Here is a 24,027-nt window from a genome sequence, read left to right on the forward strand (position 1 = left end):
CAAGCTTTAAAATCAGAATACCTGAAAAGACCAAGTCATGTCAGAAACACAGCCTCAATTAGGAACTTTATCTTTCCTACAAGGTTGCTGTGTTTTAGTAAAAATAGGGCCAACTGCTTTTAAGGATTTATGGGCCTTTACTGGTGATAATGAAGTCACCTGTATAGTTGCAAAGTAAGGTTGCAAAGGGTCTGTACATTTCTAGAAATTTTCCAAGGGATGTTAAGCTCGGCAATTTTTTTTTTGCACAATTTCTATATAAAAATAGTTATAACTTTTTTTTTTTTTTGGGAGGGGGGGGGGGTACACATTAAAAGAGCAATAGGTCTTATGGCATGTTGTGGTTAAAAGTATGCCCATTTAATTGACATTTAGCAGAGGTACTCTTCCATCCCATTAAATAGGAATTCAGTAGAATTACAACCCTGTGCATGCCGGGCAGTCTAACCCCCAATTTCCACCGGTTGCGGAACGTCTGTGGATCCGCTCCGGAACGGCGGCGGAGTCATTAGGTTTCCATTAAAGTCAATGTGTGTATTTTCACTGACTGCAGAACGGCTGCGTTGCGACTCCGGCACAGCTCCGGCGGCCCTCTGGAGCAGATACGCAGAGCTTCTATTTTTGCCGGACGCCGGAGAGCTCTGCAGCAATTCAGCACAGGGCAGATAGTGCGGGACAGGAAGTCAAGCACAGAAGCAAAATAAAACATCTGGTTAATGTTCAAAATAAAACATCCACTTCATTTTCAAAATAAAACACACTGTGCTCACGACGGATCATATATTTCCCTGCACTACACCTTGAAAACACAGCACAGAGTTGTTTCCCCTCTACTCCTCTGGATGGAAACAAACTGTTGTTGGTTTTGTGGTTCTATTCTACCTGAATTCGCGAGATCTCGTGGGTCCTCGTGACTTCAGCTGTCAGTCATGGCCGCAGCCGTACCGCAACAAATCCGGACATGGTGGGTATTGACGGACGGTGGAGCACGGAGCCGACACGCAGCGGAGCCGGTCCGCAGACGTTCTGCATTCGGTGGAAATCCCCAGTGAGCCAAAGGACTACATGCTTTCAGGTAAGTTTTAATTATATTACTGAAGTGAATATATTTAATATTTGTTATGATATTTGGTACTATATACATTTTGCACACAGCCCACATTGTCGGCTCAAATTTTCAAAGAACCTTTCCCCATTAGTTAACTTGCTAGCTAGATAACTCACCACATGGCACATTTTACATTATATTTGACAAATTAATAGATTACATCTGCTTGTGATATTCTATTTGCATATGACATGGTAAATACAGCCTGAGCAAATAACCCCTATATTTCCATTTTATTCCGTTATTTCCCATAAGCTACCATAAAGTCTTGTTAATTTCCATTAAAAGTTTTACCTTGACTATTTCAGGAACTTTACAACCCCAACTCATCACTTTTTGAAACCTGTGAAACTGTATGTGTTTATACAGTATAATGTCGGGGGAATCAGGGTTAAAGTCTTTCTTTCATTGCTGAGAAAAATTCTTGCATAACTGTGGCTCAACGGTGCTCATGATCCATTTCTGAGTTTATTTTTCTTTTTAGTTATGTTCACAAAATAAATGACATTAGATGTTGCCAAGGTGTTTCATAATAAAGAGAGAATAACAAGGCTAATCCCATCAGGCTCACCCTGATGGGGGATATTACTTTTATGCATTTACATAATATATACTTGGTGTTTAAATCAGTCAAGGAGACAGAGGGGGAGTCAGAGAGAGGCAAACACAAGAAGAGACAATAAAACCGCAAGTGAATAAGTAAAGACAGATTATCCAACTGCTCACAGATCCCATAGGAATCTGAATCCCCTTATGGACTGAATCCCGCATTTCTTTCTGGCTCAGTGGGCAGTTATGAACTGTCTGTACAACTGAGGACAGGACAGGGGACCTATTACTTCCTGCTCCACAGTTCTACCTACATGCCCAACAGCATATGCAGCATAAATACACTTTTTAGCTTTCACAATAACCTCAATCTAGTCAATGAGAAAAATCGCATCAGTAATAAGGCTACCAGACTTGTACAAATGTGACCCTATTGTTAGCCTAAAACACATCTCTATTGTTTTAATGTACAGTCACTAATGGTGTTTATGAACACTCAGTGATATTACTCAGTGATCAATAAGTTAGGCCTGTACATAATTACATGCAACATCTATGTTATAAAACTACAAATTAAATTTCGACATCTTGTGCACATATTCCTTTTGGAACCGGAAACAGATTTATAATGTTCTGTGGCACAAACAAAAACTCAGTCCTGTTATCAAGCTTCTGCTGCTGAATCTTTGTCTAACTCTGGATTAGCTCCAAGACTGCATTAAAGTCTCCTCCACTACCTACCAAGCAAGCTAAGGCAACAGCATGGTTACCTAAGAAGCTCATACACATCCCACAGCTCTAACAGTGGGATATGTTCCTTTTTTTAGGACTAATAGTCCAACCTAAGAGTAAATAACAAAAGGACATACGAAGCTGGTCACCGCTAGAAATCAGTTAGCCTGAAGAGAGTCTTATTTGATTGTGAGTTAAAGAAGAGTATTATGATTTCACAATTTCCACATCTAAGTTTCTTATTAAACATACTGCTGGTTGGGTAAATCTATGGCTTTAGTTTAACATTAGTTTAACACTTGGACGCCTAAATATTGTGCAAATTATGAAGTGGAGTGCATTATACCCAATACACTGACATTGTCACATTAGATGCAATTACTGACACTTAACTTCATTAGTTTTTGTTGCCTACAATGTAAGTCTGGACTTTATATGTTGCATACATTATCTTCACTCCTTTCTACAACTGGATGCTAATTCAACTTTATCACGTATTGTCTCTCCATTCAGTCATTATATGGCAAGGTTCTCGTACTGATACAGTATATCATAATTTCTAACAACCTGTACTTGCGTAAAAAAAAGTTGCAACATACTACAACGTATCCGAATATGTAAACTTAAATTCTTAAAAAGACACACCACAGATTTGGGGTCATGTTTTTGGTATAGCATGTTACATTAAAGGGTAACTACCGTTTTTTCAACCTAGACCCTAGTTTTTGTGTCTAAGTAACTGATGGGAACAACAATATTTGACATTGGTCCAGTATTAAGCATCTAACACTCATGCACTTTGAGCATAATATGCTTAAATCTAATGTTGTCTATAGGTTTGACTAAGTATTAGGGATGATTTACGATTTTGAGTCATGCCTCTATGCCATATCATTTGTTCATGATAACTTTTCTGCTACAAAATTAGCAAGGAGATTTGCTACATCAAACCAACCACTACTAATTTCTTCCCAAGTTGCATCAACAAATAACAATACTGTACTGTGTTAACACCACCTGATATGTTCAGAAGGCAGAGAAGGCTGAGATGAAAATAAATTTAATGTGTGTGAAAGAGAGATGGGAGAGTAACTCGGTGACAGGAAGAGCTTTGGGAGGAACAACAAAAACTAGAACAAAATGAGTCACAAGGAAACCCAACTATTGACAGTAAAGAAGAGGAATTACAAGGGACACATTCTGTTGTGTAAAAAATTGGTGATGACAATCACTTTGTGCACACTGCAACTGCACCTTTCTCTCTGCTCTGCACCGGGTTTGTGTGTGTGTGTGCAAAGCCCCAACCTCGTGAAAACGGAGATCAAACGAGAGGAGAGAAACAACGCAACCATAACTGACAGCAAAACACACTAAAGACTTTCACGCTGAGCTGAAATGGAAACAGTGCGCTGGAACATGAGTCTTTCGGTTTAATTAAAGGCATTCATTTTTAAAGATTCTCATATTCTACATTATTGAGGAGAAAAAAGAATTGAAAATCCGGATCCCAAATTGAAAACTGAATATCTACCTAACGAATAAATATCCAAATAGTTGAATATATTCGGGTCCAGTGTACAGTAAATGTAGCCTGACGTCTTCATACTCAGATTCTAGTCAGAATATGAGTCTGATACTGCTCCATTGGGCTGTGATTATGGGGCGTGTTTCAACCGAACCAGGAAAGAAAATGCCTCTGCACTCAATTGGATAGACCTACAACACAGAAGCTGCAAGTCAGAGGCAGGCTTCGACAGAGCAAAGGCAGAGGCGGCAGTTTCCGTGTCGTGCGGACGGGTGTGGCAATATGTATACATACGTGATCGCAGTTCTGTGTTCCTCTTTTAAAATGAATGCGCTGTCGACATCTTCTATAACAGAAGCGATGGCGGAATCTACACATCTCAATTCTCCAGCGGCAGCCATCTTTGTTGTAAACGAATTCAACCCAAGCGCTCTTTGGTGACGTGGTTGATTACGTTACTGTTGATCATCTGTCCATCATCGTATAAAGCCCGCCCTGACAATTTGATTGGTCCGAACAGCTCTGGTCCGAGCATAGTTGCTCCACAACGGATCAAGTCCAGACCGAACTTCCCGACCTCAAATGTTGTGGGCGGGGCTAAGTTCGGCTGGCATCCAGGCTACAGTAAATGTACCATAACACCCAAACTTGTTGGGATGTATTATTTTTAATAAATGCAGTGAGACCTGTCTAGATGGTTTTAATTTGAATATGTATACAAATACTCAGAATCATGAACATTTCCATCAAGACTGAAGGAAAATAGGACCACATAAAAATAAGACTGCAAACTGTACATAACACACTGCATCGATTCAACATTAACTAAAATCTAAGAAATAAAGTAAAGAGCTTGTTGTTTGATTTAAATTAGCATACATAGACTTTTTGTTATTGGCTGCTATGCAGTCAAACCTGGTAAAGCCCAGCGGCTTCTGTTTCGTACTATTGATATCAGTCGTTGGTCAAATCAAGTGTGAAGAAAGGGGACTACCCTGGGACTAAACTTTTAAAGCTCTACCATTTTCTGAACTAATATAAATGAAAGCAATATTTCTATCTTTGGAACCTTGTGGTTGTGACTCAAAGTCATCAGCTGACAACAAAAAGGGGACCTTAATTCAGGATCTATTCCCCTCAGTTTTTGACATTATATCATGTTGGTTTGTTAACTGGTTCTCTATTCTATTATTTCTTACCTTTATTAGTATTTATTTCATGTATATTGTTTCAAAAATTATTTCTTGTCAGTATTCAAACCATGTGTTTGTAAATTTGAGGGGATTTAGTTGATGTAATATAACGGGCAAATAAGTCTTGGTTGTTTATCTGCATTAAAAGAATAGGCTTCAGTCACTGGATTGTCTGACCTCTTAGGACCACATACTCTATTGCATAACACCGGTGGGTGGATACACACAAGTGACAAGAACATGCAACAAAATTACATAAGCAGTTAAAAGAGACAACAAAATGTTTTAATATGGTCCAAACCTTCCTTGAAATTTAAACTGAAATGTGCTTTTTTAATGCCAGTATTTCAGCTCTGAAAAGGGAAATTATGCCAAATTAAACTCAAATGAGCTGTGAGAAAGGGATAGGGAAATTTAAACCATTAACCAGAGAAAAGTGCCTTAGGTGTTATGAGTTCATTGTTCACCACTGTTTTCCTCCAAACTGTTCCCTATGGAGCTGTTCCAGGGTTTACATTATCAGCTCTTAGGTTTCTGGCTCTAGGCTTTGGGAGAAAGACTCTCATGTTCTCAAATATTGATTGAGCCATTAACCACAGTTACAATAAATTAATTTGTTAATTCAGTAATATTAATAGGTACGTTTCAACAGTTATCACAGTGGCGTTTTCACAAAACATGTAGTTATGTTTCTTTTAAATACTGGATAGGGATTAGGGAAGAGGACAAAAGACAACGTACAGCTATGAGTCCATAGCCCCTGGAAAGGATGACTTCAGTGTTACCAATAAGCTGCTGATTAATTTAAGCCTGTAAAAATCATCAGTGATCTCTGGCCTGCAGATATCAGCTAAATGAAAAGAAAGGTAATGGTCTCCCTCGTGTCTATTTTTGTCCTGCAAGCCATCTTTTAAATGGCCATGTAACCGTCTCCTGGTTCCCTGACATTTATGGCTAGTGTGAATTTAAAAAAAGTAACCTTGAGAGACGGTTTGAATCATTACCAGTTCTATTTCTGATATCATAGTGAGCACTAGAGCTGTCAATCTTCCTCTATAATACTATTCAAATTCCATTTGATATTTTTTTAATATTTGAATAATATTTGAATATTTAATGCTCAATTGCAGCCTGTTAAATAATATGTACTACACTACTCATGCATGGCTTATGCATTGTCAATGCCACTATAAGCATGTGGTTGTTGTTACACGTTATGTCCACTAGAGGGACTTTAACATTAGCCTGGCCTTGAGGCGACCTGCACATAACTTTGTTTACATTCATTTTCCACCACGAGCACACAGTGACAAACACAAATCAACAGAGAACTCTGTAATGAAACATTATCTAACAAGTGTAGTGAAGCGGCTCTGTTGTAAAGGCTAACGGTGCTTGGTTAGCACAATGATATCATGTTAGGAAGCACAGCCGAAACGATTTGTCATAAACTAGGTAAGTAACAAACTATGCTAACTGCATTAATAACTAAGCCGAACGGTGCTGTCACTACTATTTTAGTGATTTATAAGCAACCTGTTTCCAGCAGATTGTCACGTTACTAACAATACCGCTGTAAGAAGGTAATATATGACGTGGAAGCGAACTGACAGCTGTAGGGCAGTTAACATCAATTTTAGCTTTCTCCATGAAACTCCCAGCTAAGCTAACGTTACTATACCTCGCGACGCAGTTAGGAAACCAGAACAAGCTAACTAATGTTAACATAAGAATTTTGGCTCGGTGGATGTCGATTTTAAAGACATGTTAAAACTATTTCCCGTCCTTCTTACGATTTCCAGCCGCAGCCTGTCACTCCCCCGTGTGCTAACGTTACTCGGTACGTAACGTTAGCTCCGTAATGTTGTACTAACGTTACTTGGTATGTAACGTTAGCTTAGACCTCACAATGCCTTGTGTTTCTCACTCCGTTATTATTAAGTTATTGTTCATACGACATGACATGAATCACACATGCGGGTAGGCCAAGGCGAGAAGAGGATGATTAGCTAACGTTTATTATATTTAACGTAGCTATATTTATAAAAAAAAAAAAAAAGTCACATTCGAATAGTAGTTTCAGCATTCGAATAGTATTGATTTTTTTTACTATTCGAATTATATTCAAATTTCGGTATTCGTTCCAACAGCCCTAGTGAGCACATCTCTTCCCAATCAGTATGATGGGCTTACTTCAGATGGAATAAGACAAGATAAAGGAACAATACTCAGCTGGTCTCCTCTGACATTACAATGCAAACATGTATAGCCAACCATTTCAGCAGCAAAACAAACCTCCACCTTATAACATGGCTGTTTGGCCCATTGTATACCTCACTTAAGGATTGCTACTGGGTCTACTGGGTTAGGGTTACGAAATGCCTTTGCCTACTGTACAATGCAAAACACCCATATATGAGATAGTCCTAGGGTTATGAGCCACACTGTGAATGCAAAGCCAATGTGATAATAGAGATGGACAATGAGTAAACCAAATATCGTGGTCTCATTTATAAACAGCTTTAGTACACAGTAAGGAACAATGCATACTACTACATCTTATAATTAGGCCAGCCTGCAAAGCACTTTTAGACTTGCAGTGTAAGCACACCAAAACAATCACAAACACAATCTATCATTAGAGCTACCCTTGAAATACCTGGGTGAGGAAAACAGCACTCGTGTAAATCAGCTGAGCTGATAAATGAACAAGCAATGATTCAGATAAACGACTGATCACTACTGCTACAAGCCACAATGAGTGAATGTGAGACAACAGCAGGACCCTGCATCAAGGATGGCTGTCAAAAGATCTTTAAGGAATTACCACATCAACTGCCAGTGGCATTGGGTTGGATAACTGGATTACAATCAAGAATGTAAGCTGCATTGCTCAAAGAAAGTTTGGGTTAAACAACAATCTGTGGGTGGACGTTTTAGGCTAAATGATGGTAGGAAAGTCCGTAATAGCGCTTAAGTGGCAGTGTCTTGAGTGACATTATGAATAATTAATTTGAAAATGCTAGGCAATAAAAAACATCTACATCACCACATTCTTAGTGGGAACTTCTGCTACCCACTTAAATAAACAACAATGTGCAGAAGGCTGGACATGGACACTCAGTGTGAGTACTATAAAGTTATGTTTCTTGTTCAAGGCCACTTGAACAGTAATTTGAGGAGATTCTGTTTCCCTCTGCATTCCCAAAATGTATTTTACTTGCTTAATTTGGTACTACAAATTTGGCCATGGCTACACTTACTTTGTTCCAGTGTAGGTACTCACATAGACAAATGTACTGTAGCATATACACCAGTAATTATTGATTACAATAAGTCAGACTGCAGAATGTAAACGTGTGATTGGAAGCTATTTAGAAACACTGAACTGATGACTACATTAGCATTACATTCGCTGAGTACTTGATATACAGTATACATATTGAAAGCCTCCTTTTACTTAAAGTTACAATAACATTTTGTCACTTCAAGACTTCAGGGAAAAGCACTCCCAAAAACACTTGCATATCAATATATTCATAAGTATTTGAAGTAAATCTACCACATAACACTGACTTTCAACTGTCAAATGTATATGTGAGTATGCACGATGTAGCGTGCAAAGATGTATGGTGCAAGCTTTCTGAAACCTGACGTAAAGATTACAGATGGTATATAATCGCTCTGTGGCACATAAAGCAAATGTTGACTTCACGGCAAAGTTACCAACACAACTAACAACTACATTATTATCGCTTACAGGAGTTCCCCTCTATATCACATTTAAGAGGTGAATTCAAAAGTAAATCCAACTCTCCAACACAGTCTTATTTTAAATAAAGAACTGATAACCAATTCAGTGTATACTGTTAATTTTGCTCTTATCTTCTGTTACATTAACAGGAGAAAACATTAAAAACAATCAATAAAATCACACCTTGGCTGTGAAGCACTGGTCTGAGTAATGCAGGCTTAATTGCCAATGAGCCTGACTGAATGATATGATACAATATGATGATTCCCATGGAGAGACTTGTCTTTGACTCGCAGCACTGCTGGTCCACCATAATTAGTACCATATTGTTTTCCCTTTTAACAGGGTGATATCAGAAACTCCGTTTGTTTTCCTCTCCTACCAGAGCTGTGAAGTAAGTGTTTTTACCAAGCAATGGAGCGATCCTCTTTGTTCAAGAGGATGTAGGGTGAGACGTAAGGGTGGGAAGAGAAGTGTAGCCATGGGCTTATTATTTCTCCTGCCACTGGCCACCCACATACAACATGATTACAATTTACTGGAGAAGACAACGTTTAAAATGGACTAGTAAACACCTAAGCCATAACTCAAGCTATGCATAAGTGCCTTAGTTAGTATCACATAGTTGCTCTGTAACCTAAACATATGCTGCTCATTGGATATTTTAAGTGCATGTAACAGTTATAATTTAAACTACAAAAGCACTCAAGGTGTGCATAACTCTAACAAGGCTGTACACATCTCTAAATTTGTTATTTTAATATTAGAACAATGGTGATGTAAAGTTATGGAGTCAATTATTTTTCCATTCAAGTTTTTATAATGATCTGCTGACTAACAAACATACAGACAAACACAGGACTGGAAGGTTGCCTCCTTAATGGATGTATTACTATACATTTTGATTTGTAATGTAAAGAAGGTTATATTAAAGTGGCACTCCACCCAAAATTAATCTTTTGAGTATCAAATATTTACCCTGTGGAAGTTTGAAATATGGCTGTTAAAGATGGTTAGTTCCACCTTTTACATAGAGGATGTGGTCAAAGGTTGTGGTCAACTGGAAAACAAAACAGTTAAAATGGTTTCCATAGAATCAAAAGATCCATACATAATTCTCTAACCTCTCTTGCAGCATCATTTTTCCCCATTGTAATCCATATGCTCAGCATGTCCCAAAAATTTTTTTAATTTGCAAAAGAAAAAGAGCCTCTGCGTTTAATTGGGGGCGACACACGGACGCAGAGTATATGGCAAAAACTGCATAAAGACAACGGTTTGAAATATACAGAGACTACAAATGGACAGTGAGAGGTTTTAGATGAGCTTCTATGAATGTATTGGTACTTGAAAACTTGCCACCATCGTTAAGCCCAGTTCAGAACAAAGATTTGCAACAAAGACTTGTTGAAACTTTTTTGTAGCTGCATATAATATAGATATCCCTTACGTTCTAAAACCAGCCACGGCCGCTTGACAAGCTGAGTCACAGGTGACAACATCAGCTGGCTTGCGTCGAGCTGAGACGAGCCTGTTCAGACTAGCCTATCCGTTTTAGCCTATATTCTAAAGCGGTTTCGTCTCGCCAGGAATCTTTGGTCTCAACGAGGCTTGTGAGTGTAGATTTTGGGTGGAGTGTCTCTTTAAGTTCAGTATTCAGCAACCATCAAATTAAAAGATCTGCAAAGGTGCTATTTTGACAACCAAGTACTGCAAGCTTCACTTTTTTCAGACGTACAATTTTGGAAGGTTTAGATGTGCCATTAGCTTGTAACCCCTCACCACACAAACGTGATGTTGTTAAACGCTTACTATTATAGCTGTTAATATGAGAATGTGCTTGGTGTCGTCCCGACCACATCCTCCCTTCTTTTCAGAGAAGCACTTTACCAAGAACTGAGGGCTCTGACTGCCAGTCTGACTGCCTTGTTCACACTGGTCCAACCCTTCACAACCACCGTCTCAGTGCGATATTCGATCAGTCATAGCTGTCAAAAACAAAAACAACTGCCTTCAAGAAAATATTGGCATGAAGACAAGGGCATGGCTTGCTGCATACTTCATTTCCTTGATAGCCTTCAAATAGGAAATTCTGAGTGTTAGCTTCACACGAGAACAAAATGAGGGATTATAACATCACATTATCACTTTCTCTATCCAACGCCACATTTACTATTTAACATACTACTTCCTTTTTTGACATGACTGTTCACCGTCTCCACATTATTAATAAAGTGTTTATGTAACATGGCAGTGCAACATCAGTGACGTCCAAATCACTTTCAGAATGTGAACTCTTACTTTTTGGTTTGTTGGTGTATGAGTAGCATTACATAACACATTTATTAGGAATGATATTTCTCCTATCTTGATTCAGAAACCTACTTCCTGCATCAATCCAAACCTTGGTAACAGTCCATGTTCTCTTAATGCTTAACTTAACATGACATTTATTTTGGCTTCAACCAATCGGAAGTTTTCATCTCTGCCGTGACTCACTGGATGTTGAGCCATCTATGTGCTGTGTTGCTTAGCAAACACCACAAAATAATTTCAAACTGACTTGTGCATTTCACTTACTTATGCCTTTAATGATTTTATTGTGTAGTCTGATATACAGTAGCACTTATTGAATTTAGGTCATTGAGCATTTCCAAATGATTTATTGTCTGCATGGATACGCTGGCACTGGACAACCATGTAGAAACCTCTGGACCAGTTCACCAAATTAGACAGAGGTATTGATCTTAACAGAAACAGCAATGAGGGGTTTTAAAAGTTGCGTGTTTTATATATATAAAAAAAACTTTTCTGTCTCTTCTTTTAAAATCGTTTTTTTGAGTTGAATCTAAAATGTCTTCAAAAAGGAGTCAAAAATCTATTGACATTTCTCTTATTCAAATAAGCTTCAACATGTTTCGACAGAGCCTATAGCTCACAGGAGTGGACACATCACTAAAACAAATCATGCTCAAATGGCCTGGGAACTGTAAGGAATTAACTATAACCTGAGACAGATCCTTGTGTAGTGAGAGATTACTTGGAACTTTCTAAGGCAGAAATGTCAATATTACCCCCATCAATCTCCAGGCAGAGGGCACGTCAAAGTTCAACACCCACAATGTGCCAAGAACGTGTTGCCTGTAAAACCTCCGGTGAAAAGGTGAGCAGCTAAACCCTGTCCACTGCCAGAGACTATACCCAAACCAGAGAAATTGCACTGAAGCATCAAATCATAGTCCTAATAATGGTATTGTATTGATTGTGCACATGGTAATGAACTATTAAGCAACCAAATATGGTCAAACACACCAGACACTTTAATTTGAAAAGTGCATCTCAACAAATTCCTTACACAGCTCATGCATTTTAAATCTAGCTGGCCCTAGGGGGAATTACATCTCTGGGTCTGACTACTAATTTACTGACCTCTCAAATCCAAATGTAAACAACATCAAAATAAGAAGCATACATTTCTGACATCTCTTTCAGGATTTCTATGCTACGGTAATCTGTTAATGTAAAGAATAATGTAATAATCAATCCTTTGTTGAGTACAGCCTAGTGGTTGATCCGTGGTTTGGATTAAAACACTCCCAAGGAACACGATTTTCCAAGGTGAAAGTCCTTTGTTTTCCCCGGGAAAGCCAACTCCGCTCCCCGCCTTGAACCTGCTGTGTTTTATGACATTTATTTCAGTAATACATGGAAAGCATTTAAAAAAATAAAAAAAAAATATATATATATATATATATATATATTGTCCCCCCTTTTTTGTGCTGATCCGAAAATTGATCCGATCCGTGACTCAAAACCGGGATCCGAACCTTGACTTTTGTGATCCGTTGCACCCTTGTATAGCCAAGTAACTCACCTTCACCATTTTCAAACTTGTTTTTTTCACAGTTTTATGGCTGACATTATGACAGCTACAGCAGCAGAGGCAAGACATACATTACAGAGTTGCTGACATTAGCTACAGACAATGGCTCCAAGGCTTTCAACATACAGTAGATTGATGCAATGCGAGGAAGTGTCATCATCTTTGTTACCCCTTAAGCAATACTACCAACGTCCATTCCCGTGAAATGAGTAAACTAAAGTGCAAAGCTTTAGACTGAAAGTCAGAATCACAATGAGTCTAATGCCAAACGGTTTAGAAAAATGAATCTGTTAAAGGTATGTTGTTATTTACATATCCCTCCGAAATATGTACATGTATACATTTCAGCGGTCATAAGAGCATCAAGGATCAGCTCCTGGAGCAGGTTAAGACTTGAGTGCCTTGCTCAGGGATTTTCTCCAATCACCTATGATTCTTTTCCAGCAATATGAGAGTTACTCTCTACTATATATATTAGGCTAACAGTATGCAACACTCACAATGTTAAGGCAGACCCTATCATTATTCTATGCATATGTGAGATCAACATACTGTACATTCAGGAGCCCTGCATGCTATTTTATTAACCAGTAGTCACTATTACTATCAATCAACACTATTATTTGCTGCTGCTTGCTATTTGTTTTCTGAACAGTCTGAAGTGTGTATTCTGCTTTTCACTTATTGGGCACTCCCTCTCATTCTCTCTTATATTGTATTGTATGTTATTCCCTGTCTTTGCTGCTCTCTACAAAAACATCCCATTACCTCAGTCCACTTTCATCCATGTGCAATCTTTATTTAGTAATATTAAAATATCTGTTTAAGATATCTGTTTTAGCTTCTATATTATTAGTATAATGAACATAGCACCTTCAAACACATGCTTCTTAATGTATGCAAGAGTTGTGTATACTATTTATCTGACCTATTCCATTGCTTTATTGCTGTACTTCTCTGCTGTTGCAAATATATTTCCCCATCTGGGTAAAATAAAGATAATCCTATCTCATTCCGTCTCGACAGGCATGCACATTTGGTCAGATTATGCAAACGCAAGATCAAATAAGGAGAAGCAAAATATTCAGACAAAGTACAGGATGTGCTTCTGGTGATCCCATTACTGGCCTGTATTGTGAAAACTACCTATTTCACAGAAATATTACGTGTAACCATGTTATAGGCGAGGTTAATGAAAAGCAGGCACAATATTCGTGTAAGAGACTAACGTCAGTTAAATTAGAGCAAGGGTTATAATTGCAACTTCCAACACCCTATGTTCAGCGTCAATGTGCAGGCTAGCCCACCGGAATGAATGGCATAACAACGAGACTTTAACTTCAGTGTTTACCTTGATAATGCTGCTCCTGCGTGGTATTTCAGATTTGGCATCAAATCCGACACAGGTGTTGGCTGTTTCCACCCGAGCTTGGCTGCCAGGTGAAACGAGGGCTCCTGAACCGACCATATTTTCTGATATGCCACAGTCTCCATTCAAGACCGACACTTCGCAATGCGTCTTGCCAGCTGCTTCGTCGTTGGGCACGGCCGTATCCCCAAGATTCAATGGAGGCAGGCTGCCGTCATCCCCAAACTCCGCCATAGGCACTTCGAGCACACACACACGCACGCACACGCTGGTTGGCAAGCTACTGGGTAGCAAAGCCTTATGTTTAAGCTTTACTCCAATTTCCTGCCTGGCCTATTGCCATGTGCACGCAATTCTGCCATATCATCTCTCGGTGCATATCTGTCAGGTTCCTACAGACAGAGGGGCTTTCTCCGTGCACTGTGCTCTGTAAAGAGAAATCACAGCGATTCGCACAATTAGTCAACATGACATTAGTAGCAGCAATAACGATAATAGTAGCAGCTATTTAGCGTTTTAAAGCCATACGAAGAAGAAGCTGAAGCGTAACGTTAACGTTACTGACATTTCGTGTTCACTGAAAGCGGATGTTAAGTTACAATCAGAGAACGCTGTCATCGCAAATGCAACATGATAAAACACATACAACTGACTTGCTTCACATATTCACATGTCACGTCAAGGGCTTTGTTGCATTTTTCAATAAGTTGACAGATTTGAGCACGTTTTCATCACACATACCACCCTGTGTTTTTTTTTTTTTTTTTTTTACCGTAGTAAACCAACCCTCTTCAGTTTATCAGTGGTGGGTATGTTAAGTTAATTATATTAAAAGCATGTTAAGTTATCAGTTCAATCAACTCACAAAACGCATGGTCCGCTTACTGTAACGTACGGTAGCTTTATCTAGCTATAGTTAACGTTACTTGCCTTTCGAACTGCCTTGTGTTTCCATGGGAATGACGGTGTGTACGGTCTTCCTTAGTTGCTGGAACTGAGCAAACAGACTACCGCTTGCTGTATGTGCTGCTGTGTGCTGGGCTGGGCTAGTTAGCTAACTAGCTAACTCCCTAGCTAGCTCGGTGAAGTTAGTTTTCACAGCCAACTCAAAGTCCAGTCAATACAACCTCTGTTGTTAGCCGGTTTAGCAAACAAAGGAAGAAATACCCTCCACCGCCAGTCAATCTCGACAGCCAGTGGATATTCCGTTTACATTTTAAACACTTGAACGTTAATTTGCTGTTAGGTGTCTCGCACAGAATCTTGACAGACCTTCACTCAGAGAAGTCGTTTCCAGGGAACAAAGTTGTGTATGTTTCGTGCACGAATGACAGGCATAACAGGCTGTGTTGTCAATCAAACCTAATTATTTTTTCACCGAGAAGCAAGAAACGCCCCCTTTTACTGTTCCGAAAAGCAAATAGACCCACAAATACATGTTTCAATTTGATCACTGAATATGTCTTCTGTAGTTTTGTTTTATTCAGTAGGCTACGTAGCCTATTTTGATTGTAGACGAAAGAAGTGATTCATATTAAAAGAGACCAACTGCTTGGTCACTTGGACTTGAGTCCAGGAAACTAAGGTGCTTTTGAAGATAAGAAAGCTGATCACAGAAAAGATTTTATTCAAGCGCTATTAAACAGAGAAAAAAGAACAATTATACTAAAAGCCTGTATTAGGTTAAAATGTCGACCTCACTGGGTCTAAATCAGGATGGTCATTGTAGTTTTAAATCACTATACCCGACTAAATAAAGGGAATATCTTCTTTTCTGTATCATATTGTTGCTCTTGATGTCAGCTTTATTCATAAGCTATGGCATCTCGTAAGGACGGCCATTATCTCCCAGAAAGGCTCACATGACTTTTTTTTTCTTTGTTTCAGTCACATTGTGTCAGGTCTTCCTCTTTATGTGGACAGTGCATTGTGATGGACACATCTCAATGGTGAAGAAATAGCCTTCACTTAATAACAGCTTCTTGTGAAACCTGCACATTAACCAAACAGAATCATTACAAATCATTAATTCGTGGAGATTAACAAGAGCTTTAAAATATTAGTCACACATGGTAAAACACATATCTTACATGTAGCTCATATAGCCTGAAACTATAGCCTCGTGTAGGCCTATGAGACAGTGTGAGTGATGAGGCATAACATTGTTGATACATGATTTAATGCATGTTATTCATAGACCACTGGTTCAGATGAAGGCAGATAAACTGAACACTGGGATCCAATAGCAGGAGGTGTAGTGAGTTGTACAACAGACCCCTCTGCTGGTTTACAAGGGTTATTGACTTTTTGGTTATTGTGCGGTGCAGATTTCCTTATTATCCTCTGTATTTATTCTTCTAACAATGCACTGCTAGTCAAAAGTTTCTTTTTTTAGCTGCATTTTAAAATCTAGGCCAGTGACTTCCAGCCTTTTTGACCCGTCTACTTGTGCCCCCTTGTTGCCCGCATATCTCCTGGCTGTGAACTGAAAACATCAACTAAAGAGTTTTCTGTATTTTATTTTAGAGGCCTGAAGAGGTTAAACTATCCAATTATTCTCTCTAAAAAAAAAAGGCAGGAGAGTCTATCTTGCAACTCCTCAGATTTATTGCGCAACCCCTTGTGGGGGTCTCTCCCCCAGGCTTGGAACCACTGATGTAGAGTTAGTCTATAGTTTGTGACACAATGACATGGCATAGCTGCTCATTTATTCAAGGTGAGATTTAAAGAAATACACATTGCAGTCTTGACAGCTGATAAAGTTACCAATGCTGTAATTACATTTACCCTATTTACATCTATGCATCGTTAATGTCATATATGACGATAGCAAGTTATGTTTCTAGATATACTGTAGCCAATATCACAGAGTATCAAAAAAAAGGTATGAATTGTATTGTCAAATTGTACTTCATCCAAGCAGGAAGGACAAACCATCTTGCTAATGTAAGCTGATGTTAAAGGAATGATTATGAGTTTAAGAAGTCCTCCTCTTGATCAAAAATCTCTTATCTTTGGTCTACCTTGTGATCATATTTAAGATGGGACATGGTGTGTGTGTGTACGCAGGGCTCCAGAAAGACATATTTGCTAGAGTTTGAATGTGCAAACATTTATAGATTGCAGTCGTATTGGGTATTGGAATGTCTAACAATAATATTCAGAATCAATTGACTAACTGTTTTTAACCTTCAATGTAGAAGATCTAGCTGACAGTTGAAATTGAATGTTAACATTGTACTAAAGTGACTTTGGACCCTTCAGATATATGTCAATACAAATGAAAGAGTTACTTATAATGTATTTGTACTAAATTTAATTTAAAAGAAAAAAAACTAAATGGCCACTGGACATTGTCACATTCATGTCATATATATATATATCAGAATATCATTAAAATGCTACAACTAAAGCCATGAGATGTTTAACTCTTATCAACCATAACACAATTACAGCATACACCACTTGATATCCAATGTAGTCTTTTTTTGTATGATTGTGTAGAATTAATATTTGTGGTTTATATTATCTTGAGCTTGGGTGGATTAACAGTAAAACTGTATTTCTTGCTTTCGTGTTGACACATTTCTTGTAATTCTGAACGCTGAGTGGGAGAAATCCCCATATGACATCATGCATGGCACTGCAGGTTGAGTGAAATCCAACATGATGTGCACTGGGACTATTTCACAAAACTCTGACGAAGTGTTGGTTAGAGATACAACATTTAAAACACTCCCAAAACATCCCTTTAACTTAAGGCAATCAGTACTAAACCACATTATTTTGATGAGTATATTATTATAAGCTTTCAGGAAAGTACAGTTAAAGTAGCTAAGACAGAGAATCAACAAAGATGTACATGTGTAGATTGAGTACAATTTGCAGACTCAAGGGCTTGTGTTTAGCCTATTGGAATGATTTGATTGGTGCAGTTGCATGAAGCAGGACACCAGGCATTCACCAGCTTATTGCCGCATCCAGTCGTGACGCTCAAGGTAGGACAGTTGATGTATTTGTTTATGTGAGGACAGGGGTTGGCTGAAATGAAACAATGAAGAGGTTAGCTCAAAATCTTTTTTTCCCCTCAGTAGACAATATTCCTTGTAATATATATATTTCCATACAAAGAACCGTGTGTAATTGTCATAATATCTGTTACTTACTGCAGAGTTTGTCTTCACAGTCATTGGGGCAGGAAGCACATGGGGGTCCAGCCTTATAAGGTGGCCATCCCTTGAAGTTTCCTCTGTAAAACAAATCAGAAACTTGATTTTCAACTAACTTCTCATTAAATACATAGACAGTTTCATAATTTGTTTCTTTCTACCACTGTTAAGCTTTGCATGCGAAACAATGTCAGGGGTTTTATGGGTATGGAGGGTGAATTAGGGTCACATACGCTCGATAATAATGGCAGCCGTAGAAATAGATGTTGTTCGGGCACAGTGTCATTCCACAGCCAACTTTGTAGGAGCTGTTCCACACCACCTGACAACAACAAAAAAAGTGGTCACCTGATGGAATGTAAGTCCAATGTTCTATCTTCTTTTAACCCTTGTGTTTTCCTCGGGTCAAATTTGACCCGTTTTCAATGTTTTTTATATCAGAAATATGGGTTCATTTCAACCGAAATTGCCCAAAAATAACATGGATGCATGGGTGAACGTTCTTCGCTGGTAAAATTAATGATTACTTTCATTGCATTTTGGGTGTTTTATTAAATTTAATAGCATTTGAAAATGTTTTTTTTAAATGGTATCAAAACAGTGTCCTGACTAAACTTTGACATGAAAAAAGCGTTAAAATAAATGACAAAAACGTTTTTTTAAAGTGTCAAAAGCACAGAAAAAAAGCGACAAAAACATAGAAAAAAAGCAATAAAAACTCAATTTTGACCTGGAAGGACAACAAGTTCATGGTCGACAGGAAGACAACACAAGGGTTAACTCTGTGTTTGGGCTCTACCAACTCCTGAGGGAATTGTCTGTCTCTTTAACTGCTAAATGCTCTTTTTTGCCTGATGTGGCTGAAAACGAAGCTATAGGTGCATCTCATAACCCTTATTTGTTAGCTCCTCGACTCCTCAGTCCTCGGCTGAACCGGAAGTTGTTTTGTCCCTCCTCGGTGAAGGCTGTCTCAAAGCTCTTATTTCTGCCCCGAGGAGCGAGCGCATTGAGGAAGGATCACTGAGGAGCCATGAGCGAGGATACACGTGAGCAGCCTTCGTGCAGCTGAAAGAGTTGCTAACTCTGCCCATACAGCTGCAAATTCATGTGATACTTCAGAGGAAAGGACGTCTCATTCCTCTAAAAGCACATTTCCTCGATTCCAATCTCCTCCCGTGATTCCCTCTCGTCTCTCCCATACCTCCTCGGTGGGAGGGACTAAGACGCTAGGAAGGGACGCAAGCAGGGGAGTCAAGTAGGCAATTTAAAGGTTATAATATACACCTCATGAGATCAGTAAGAGAGAAGACACACCAGCCCGATAATCGGGCGTCGGGCCGTCTGGCGAGGTCCGTGACTCGAGTCTGTTCCGTGTGTCCCGTGCCGTCGGCCGTCCGAGGAGCCGTCGGCATTCATTTGGGCCGACCCAACATGTTCAGTCGGGGACAGGGCAGTCGGGACTCACCCGGAAATGGCGAGCGGATGAGCTGCTCAAAATCTGACGAAAATCTTTTAAACTGACCTTTGTCAATCTGAAATGAAGACAGATTCAGCAACTGCACGGCCTATTTCTCGCTTAAAATGTTTTCAGAAACACATTTCGGTGAACTATTTTAGTACAATATGAGATCGTATTCAGAACAAGTCGCCATGACAGTCTGTCTGTGAATTTCCGGAGAAAAAATAACCACGTGACGCGTTCGTCCAATCAGCTGCCGGTCTTCATTTTCTGGTAAATAATCAGACTGTTAATGGAAACAATACAGAGCAGCGCCGCCTGCTGCTATGGAGACGTATTACGTTTCGCGCACGCGCAGAGCGTACGCTCAAGTCGGCGTCACCTCAGTGTGTTCTGAGGCATTTTTTGGACCTCGGGACTCGACTGATCAGTCCGACTGGCTTTTCTGCCGACGGTCGGCCCGTCTGGCTGGTGTGTCAGGGCCTTAAGAGTGAACCAAAACGGTAAAGTTGTGGGTTGAAAAAAAACATAACGGTAAGCTGAAAGACGCTAAAACGCTCCGTAGAGCTGAAGGGAACTGCAGAGCCACTATTGCTTTACATTTGATTCATTTTTTAATATAAAAATATTGATTATAGATGCTTTAATTAAAAGTAACCATCCATTAATAAAGCAGCAACATGACCTGTCGTTATTGCTGCCGTTGCAATTTCTTTTCCACTATTATCTTCGTCAACACATTACTGTTACCCGGGCAACAGCTAAGTGTTACCTGTGTGTAGTGACCAATAGATTGGCCGTTGGTGGAACCGTTGGGATACAGGTAGTGTGACACCTCACTGTGCCAGGCATTAATGACATCCGTCCACGGGTAAGGTGAGGATGAATAGAACAGATTCTCACCCAATTGATATCCTGCTCGTTGGTGAGAAACACATGGCAGCACTGATTAATGGGTGCCTGCAAACACAGTTTTATTTCCATATCCCAGAAGTTATTTAGATAAAACAGGGTTCATTAGAAGGCCTGTTGATTATAATCTCCTTAATGATAACATTTCCTACTCTATTTGTTAATAAAAGAAGGTATAGAGATCGGAGATAAGATAATGTTCACTGTGACTCTGATAAGGTCAGTCAGTTCACAGGGAACCTTTACACTGAATGCACATCTGAGGTATTATTTAAAGTGCTCATATTATGCTTTTTGGCCTTTTTCCTTTTCCTTTATTATGTTATATATCTTTTTTGTGCTTGTTATAGGTTTACAAAGTGAAAAAGCCCAAAGTCCACCACAAAGGGAGTTACCATCTCCAACAGAAAACACTGTTCACAAACTGCTCCAAACAGCTCTATTGTAGTCCAGCCTTTACTTCAGAGACAAACGTGTGTCATTTTGCGTCACTTTGTAGCCTAACACACGTTATAATGCTCACCTAGCTGCTAGTGTGGCACGCCCTCAAACCAAGCTACTCTGAAACATCTTGCTCCAGCAAATCTGGTTTGGGTTGTTCTGCCTGTGTTTCGGGATCAGACTCGCGTGTTTGTTTTGGATCACACTAGCCTGCTTGTCAGGGCCCACCTTGCTCTGCTTCTGACTGGCTAGTAGTCTTTACCTAGGTACTGCGCAAGTGCGACTCTCAACAAAGATGGAATAGCTAAAACATAGAGCTCAACACACAGGGTGAAAAGAGGAGCTGCAGCAATGTGCAGTACAACAAAAAGATGGTGTTTTTTGAAAATTAAACCATGTAAACCTATTCTGGTACAACCTCTAGATACAATTATGAACCTGAAAATGAGCATAATATGAGAACTTTAAGATGGAGCAACATGTGGGGCAGGTTAAAAAGGATAAAAAGAAAGAGAAAGAATAAAGGAAGAAAAAATATACCATTGAGCATGCGGGTGCTGGGTTCTCCATGAGCCAAAATACATTTGTCAACCCAGGCCTGAGCACTGTCTGCTACCTCCTGACTATAGTTCTGTAAAAAAATAAAATAAAATAAATAAACAACATGACAAATCAAGAGTTTCATTTCAAAATACCCACAACCACAATGCGGGAAAATGATCCATTCTCACGCAAAATATTGGTTTTGAAAATGGGATCATTTGTTATTTGAAAGACCAGACTAGCCCAGATAATAAAAGGTTGTGATTGATGGGCGCTTCCCCTTTTGAGACCCGCTGGTGTGCTTTTCTTATACAGCCCAAAGCCAAAACTGAGTTCCAATATAAACACAAGTTTTTTTCCTTTTTTTTTCTTCTTTTGTGCAGAAACCTTACACCTCCTGCCATCCATTTTTTTTGGTAAGGAAATAAAACATCTTTACTCTTGTTGACTGACAGATTTTCAACTTTGTACAATGAAATTGTAGTAGTTGGGCTTGGCTTCCTGCTTTGAATAGAAGCTGTTGACATTACTCAACTGTATTAAACATAAAATGACATTTTAGAGTAACATTTATCTATGTTAGACCACAGTCAAAATGTATTTTCACATTTCACGTAGCATTCATACGTCTTTGTACGGTAAACAGTAAATGGTTTTGACCTTTAACTATCAGCGGGAGTTCACTTCATCAGAACAATTAAGGTTGAGTCAGCTCTTCATCATCAAACTATACATCTCTGATTTTCAAAAGACTTTTATGATTTGCAGGCGTCGTGCAGAAAACTTTGCCGGCTTTATTGTTTTTTTCTTTTTCTTTCCATAAGCGAGGGAAAACAAATGCTGGGATATATTAGCAAATGTTATCGGAGCCACTTTTGTGCGAGTAGAAAACAGGACCGACCATTATCAGCATGTCAGAAGCAGTAGGCTGAACCGCTCTCCTGAAGGCATTGTGTTGGTCAACGATCTCAGTCTGAACCTTTGTATTTTCTGGGCAAATGTCTGCAGGCACACACAGAAACACACACACTTAAAACCATTGGGCAAACAATATATTAAAGATAAAATACAGAGTGATATTTACTCTGGTGGCTTAATATCTATGATATGAATCACAAACAAATCCTGATTTAATTACTCTGAAATGGCTTGGCATAACAAAAGAACACACAGAGAGGATTGTACCAAATCCCATAATCGTATTGGGGGACTTATTGGCAGGGTCTTGATGCTGGAAAATTAAAATCCCTCTGTAAAGTTAAACAAACCCGATGCAGTAAAGGTTGTGCTTACCTTGCTGTGGACACACCATGGCATGCGGAAAGGTACAGTTGAAAAGGAGAAGAAATGTAAAGGTATTAGGACATCAGGAAAGTAAGAAATAATCAAATCTTAACCTTTTTAGAAGTGTTTCACAGTGATATAGGATATTAGTTTCTGGAATAGTGGTATTTATTTAAAAAATATATTGTGAATACACAATTCTGGTGTTGTCGCAATGGATCAAGTTTGACTTGCTCACCATTGAGTTTGCATGCAAAACCTTATTCGGCAAATTACTCAATTAAGCAACCAATAATATGTCTGCCCAAAATGTACTAAAGTCTTACAAAATCAAAATACTCCAGTGCAGTATTGGTACATTAAAACTGTATTCAAGTACTGTACTTGAGTAAACTTTCTAGACTAAGGAAAACACTTGTAATAAAAATAAAGTATTATATTAACAACGTATAACATTAAAAAACTTGGTAACATTCTACTCACCACGACGCAGGCAGAGTGCACTTGCTGCAGAGTCAAGACGCAAATCAGGAATGCAAACATTTTTCTGGACAAAAAGGAAGATGTATTCACTATTCACAGGGAAGGTTAAAAAAAAAAAAAAGGAAGACTACTGAAAAAGACTTACTAAGACATTTGTTTCATGTTGTTCTTGCATATTATTCAGCTTTATTAATAGAATAACTGTGTTCTTATTTTTATTTGAATTGATCTTTCCGTTTGAAATTGAATGTGGATCAAACAGATGAAAAAGACACAAAGAGAAAAAAGCAATAAACAGAAAACTAAAGTTTACATAAAGAACACGTTGCTGTTCAAGTGACATGGATTCTGATAGTGCTTGATCATTTTCTTAAACGAACCTTTTCAAAAGATTAAAAAAAAAATAATGCTGAAAATATGTTAAGAAAAACCTCTGAAGTGAGAGGCATATACCTGCTGCTGGGTCGTCAGGAGGTGGAGGTGAGTTGGCGCTTTCCTCTCCCTCCTTTTATAGACCCAGCTCAGTTGCTAACGCTTAGATTTAAGGCATCCCCCTTTGGCCGCTAATGATGCAGCAGTATGCAAGGCTTTACACAATGGATACTGGACAAAAACAAGTCAAT

General features: G+C 38.9%; 2 protein-coding genes across 3 annotated transcripts in view; both read right to left on the bottom strand.

The window, feature by feature from the left end:
• LOC116035974 (inactive phospholipase C-like protein 2) overlaps positions 1-15,466 on the bottom strand; it is a 38,540-nt gene extending 23,074 nt beyond the window's left edge. The window contains exons 1-2 of one of the 2 annotated variants that reach the window (XM_031279360.2): positions 15,044-15,463; positions 14,096-14,540 (exon numbers count right to left, since the gene is read on the bottom strand). In XM_031279360.2, the coding sequence (XP_031135220.1) occupies positions 14,096-14,347 (252 nt within the window). In that variant the 5' untranslated portion in view covers positions 14,348-14,540; positions 15,044-15,463. Of the gene's footprint in view, positions 1-14,095; positions 14,541-15,043 lie in introns of both variants that reach the window. The other variant, XM_031279361.2, reaches the window with a different exon arrangement.
• Positions 15,467-17,508: 2,042 nt separating this feature from the next.
• LOC116035984 (cysteine-rich venom protein) lies at positions 17,509-24,027 on the bottom strand. The gene is made up of 9 exons (XM_031279383.2): positions 23,858-24,027; positions 23,405-23,468; positions 22,931-22,934; positions 22,539-22,639; positions 21,635-21,725; positions 20,514-20,656; positions 18,516-18,604; positions 18,280-18,362; positions 17,509-18,154 (listed from the first exon to the last, which is right to left on the bottom strand). The coding sequence occupies exons 2-9, from the start codon at positions 23,462-23,464 to the stop codon at positions 18,018-18,020; spliced, it is 708 nt and encodes a 235-aa protein (XP_031135243.1). The 5' UTR covers positions 23,465-23,468; positions 23,858-24,027; the 3' UTR covers positions 17,509-18,017.

The sequence above is a fragment of the Sander lucioperca genome, chromosome 10, assembly GCF_008315115.2.
Source record: "Sander lucioperca isolate FBNREF2018 chromosome 10, SLUC_FBN_1.2, whole genome shotgun sequence".
Lineage (NCBI taxonomy): Eukaryota > Metazoa > Chordata > Actinopteri > Perciformes > Percidae > Sander > Sander lucioperca.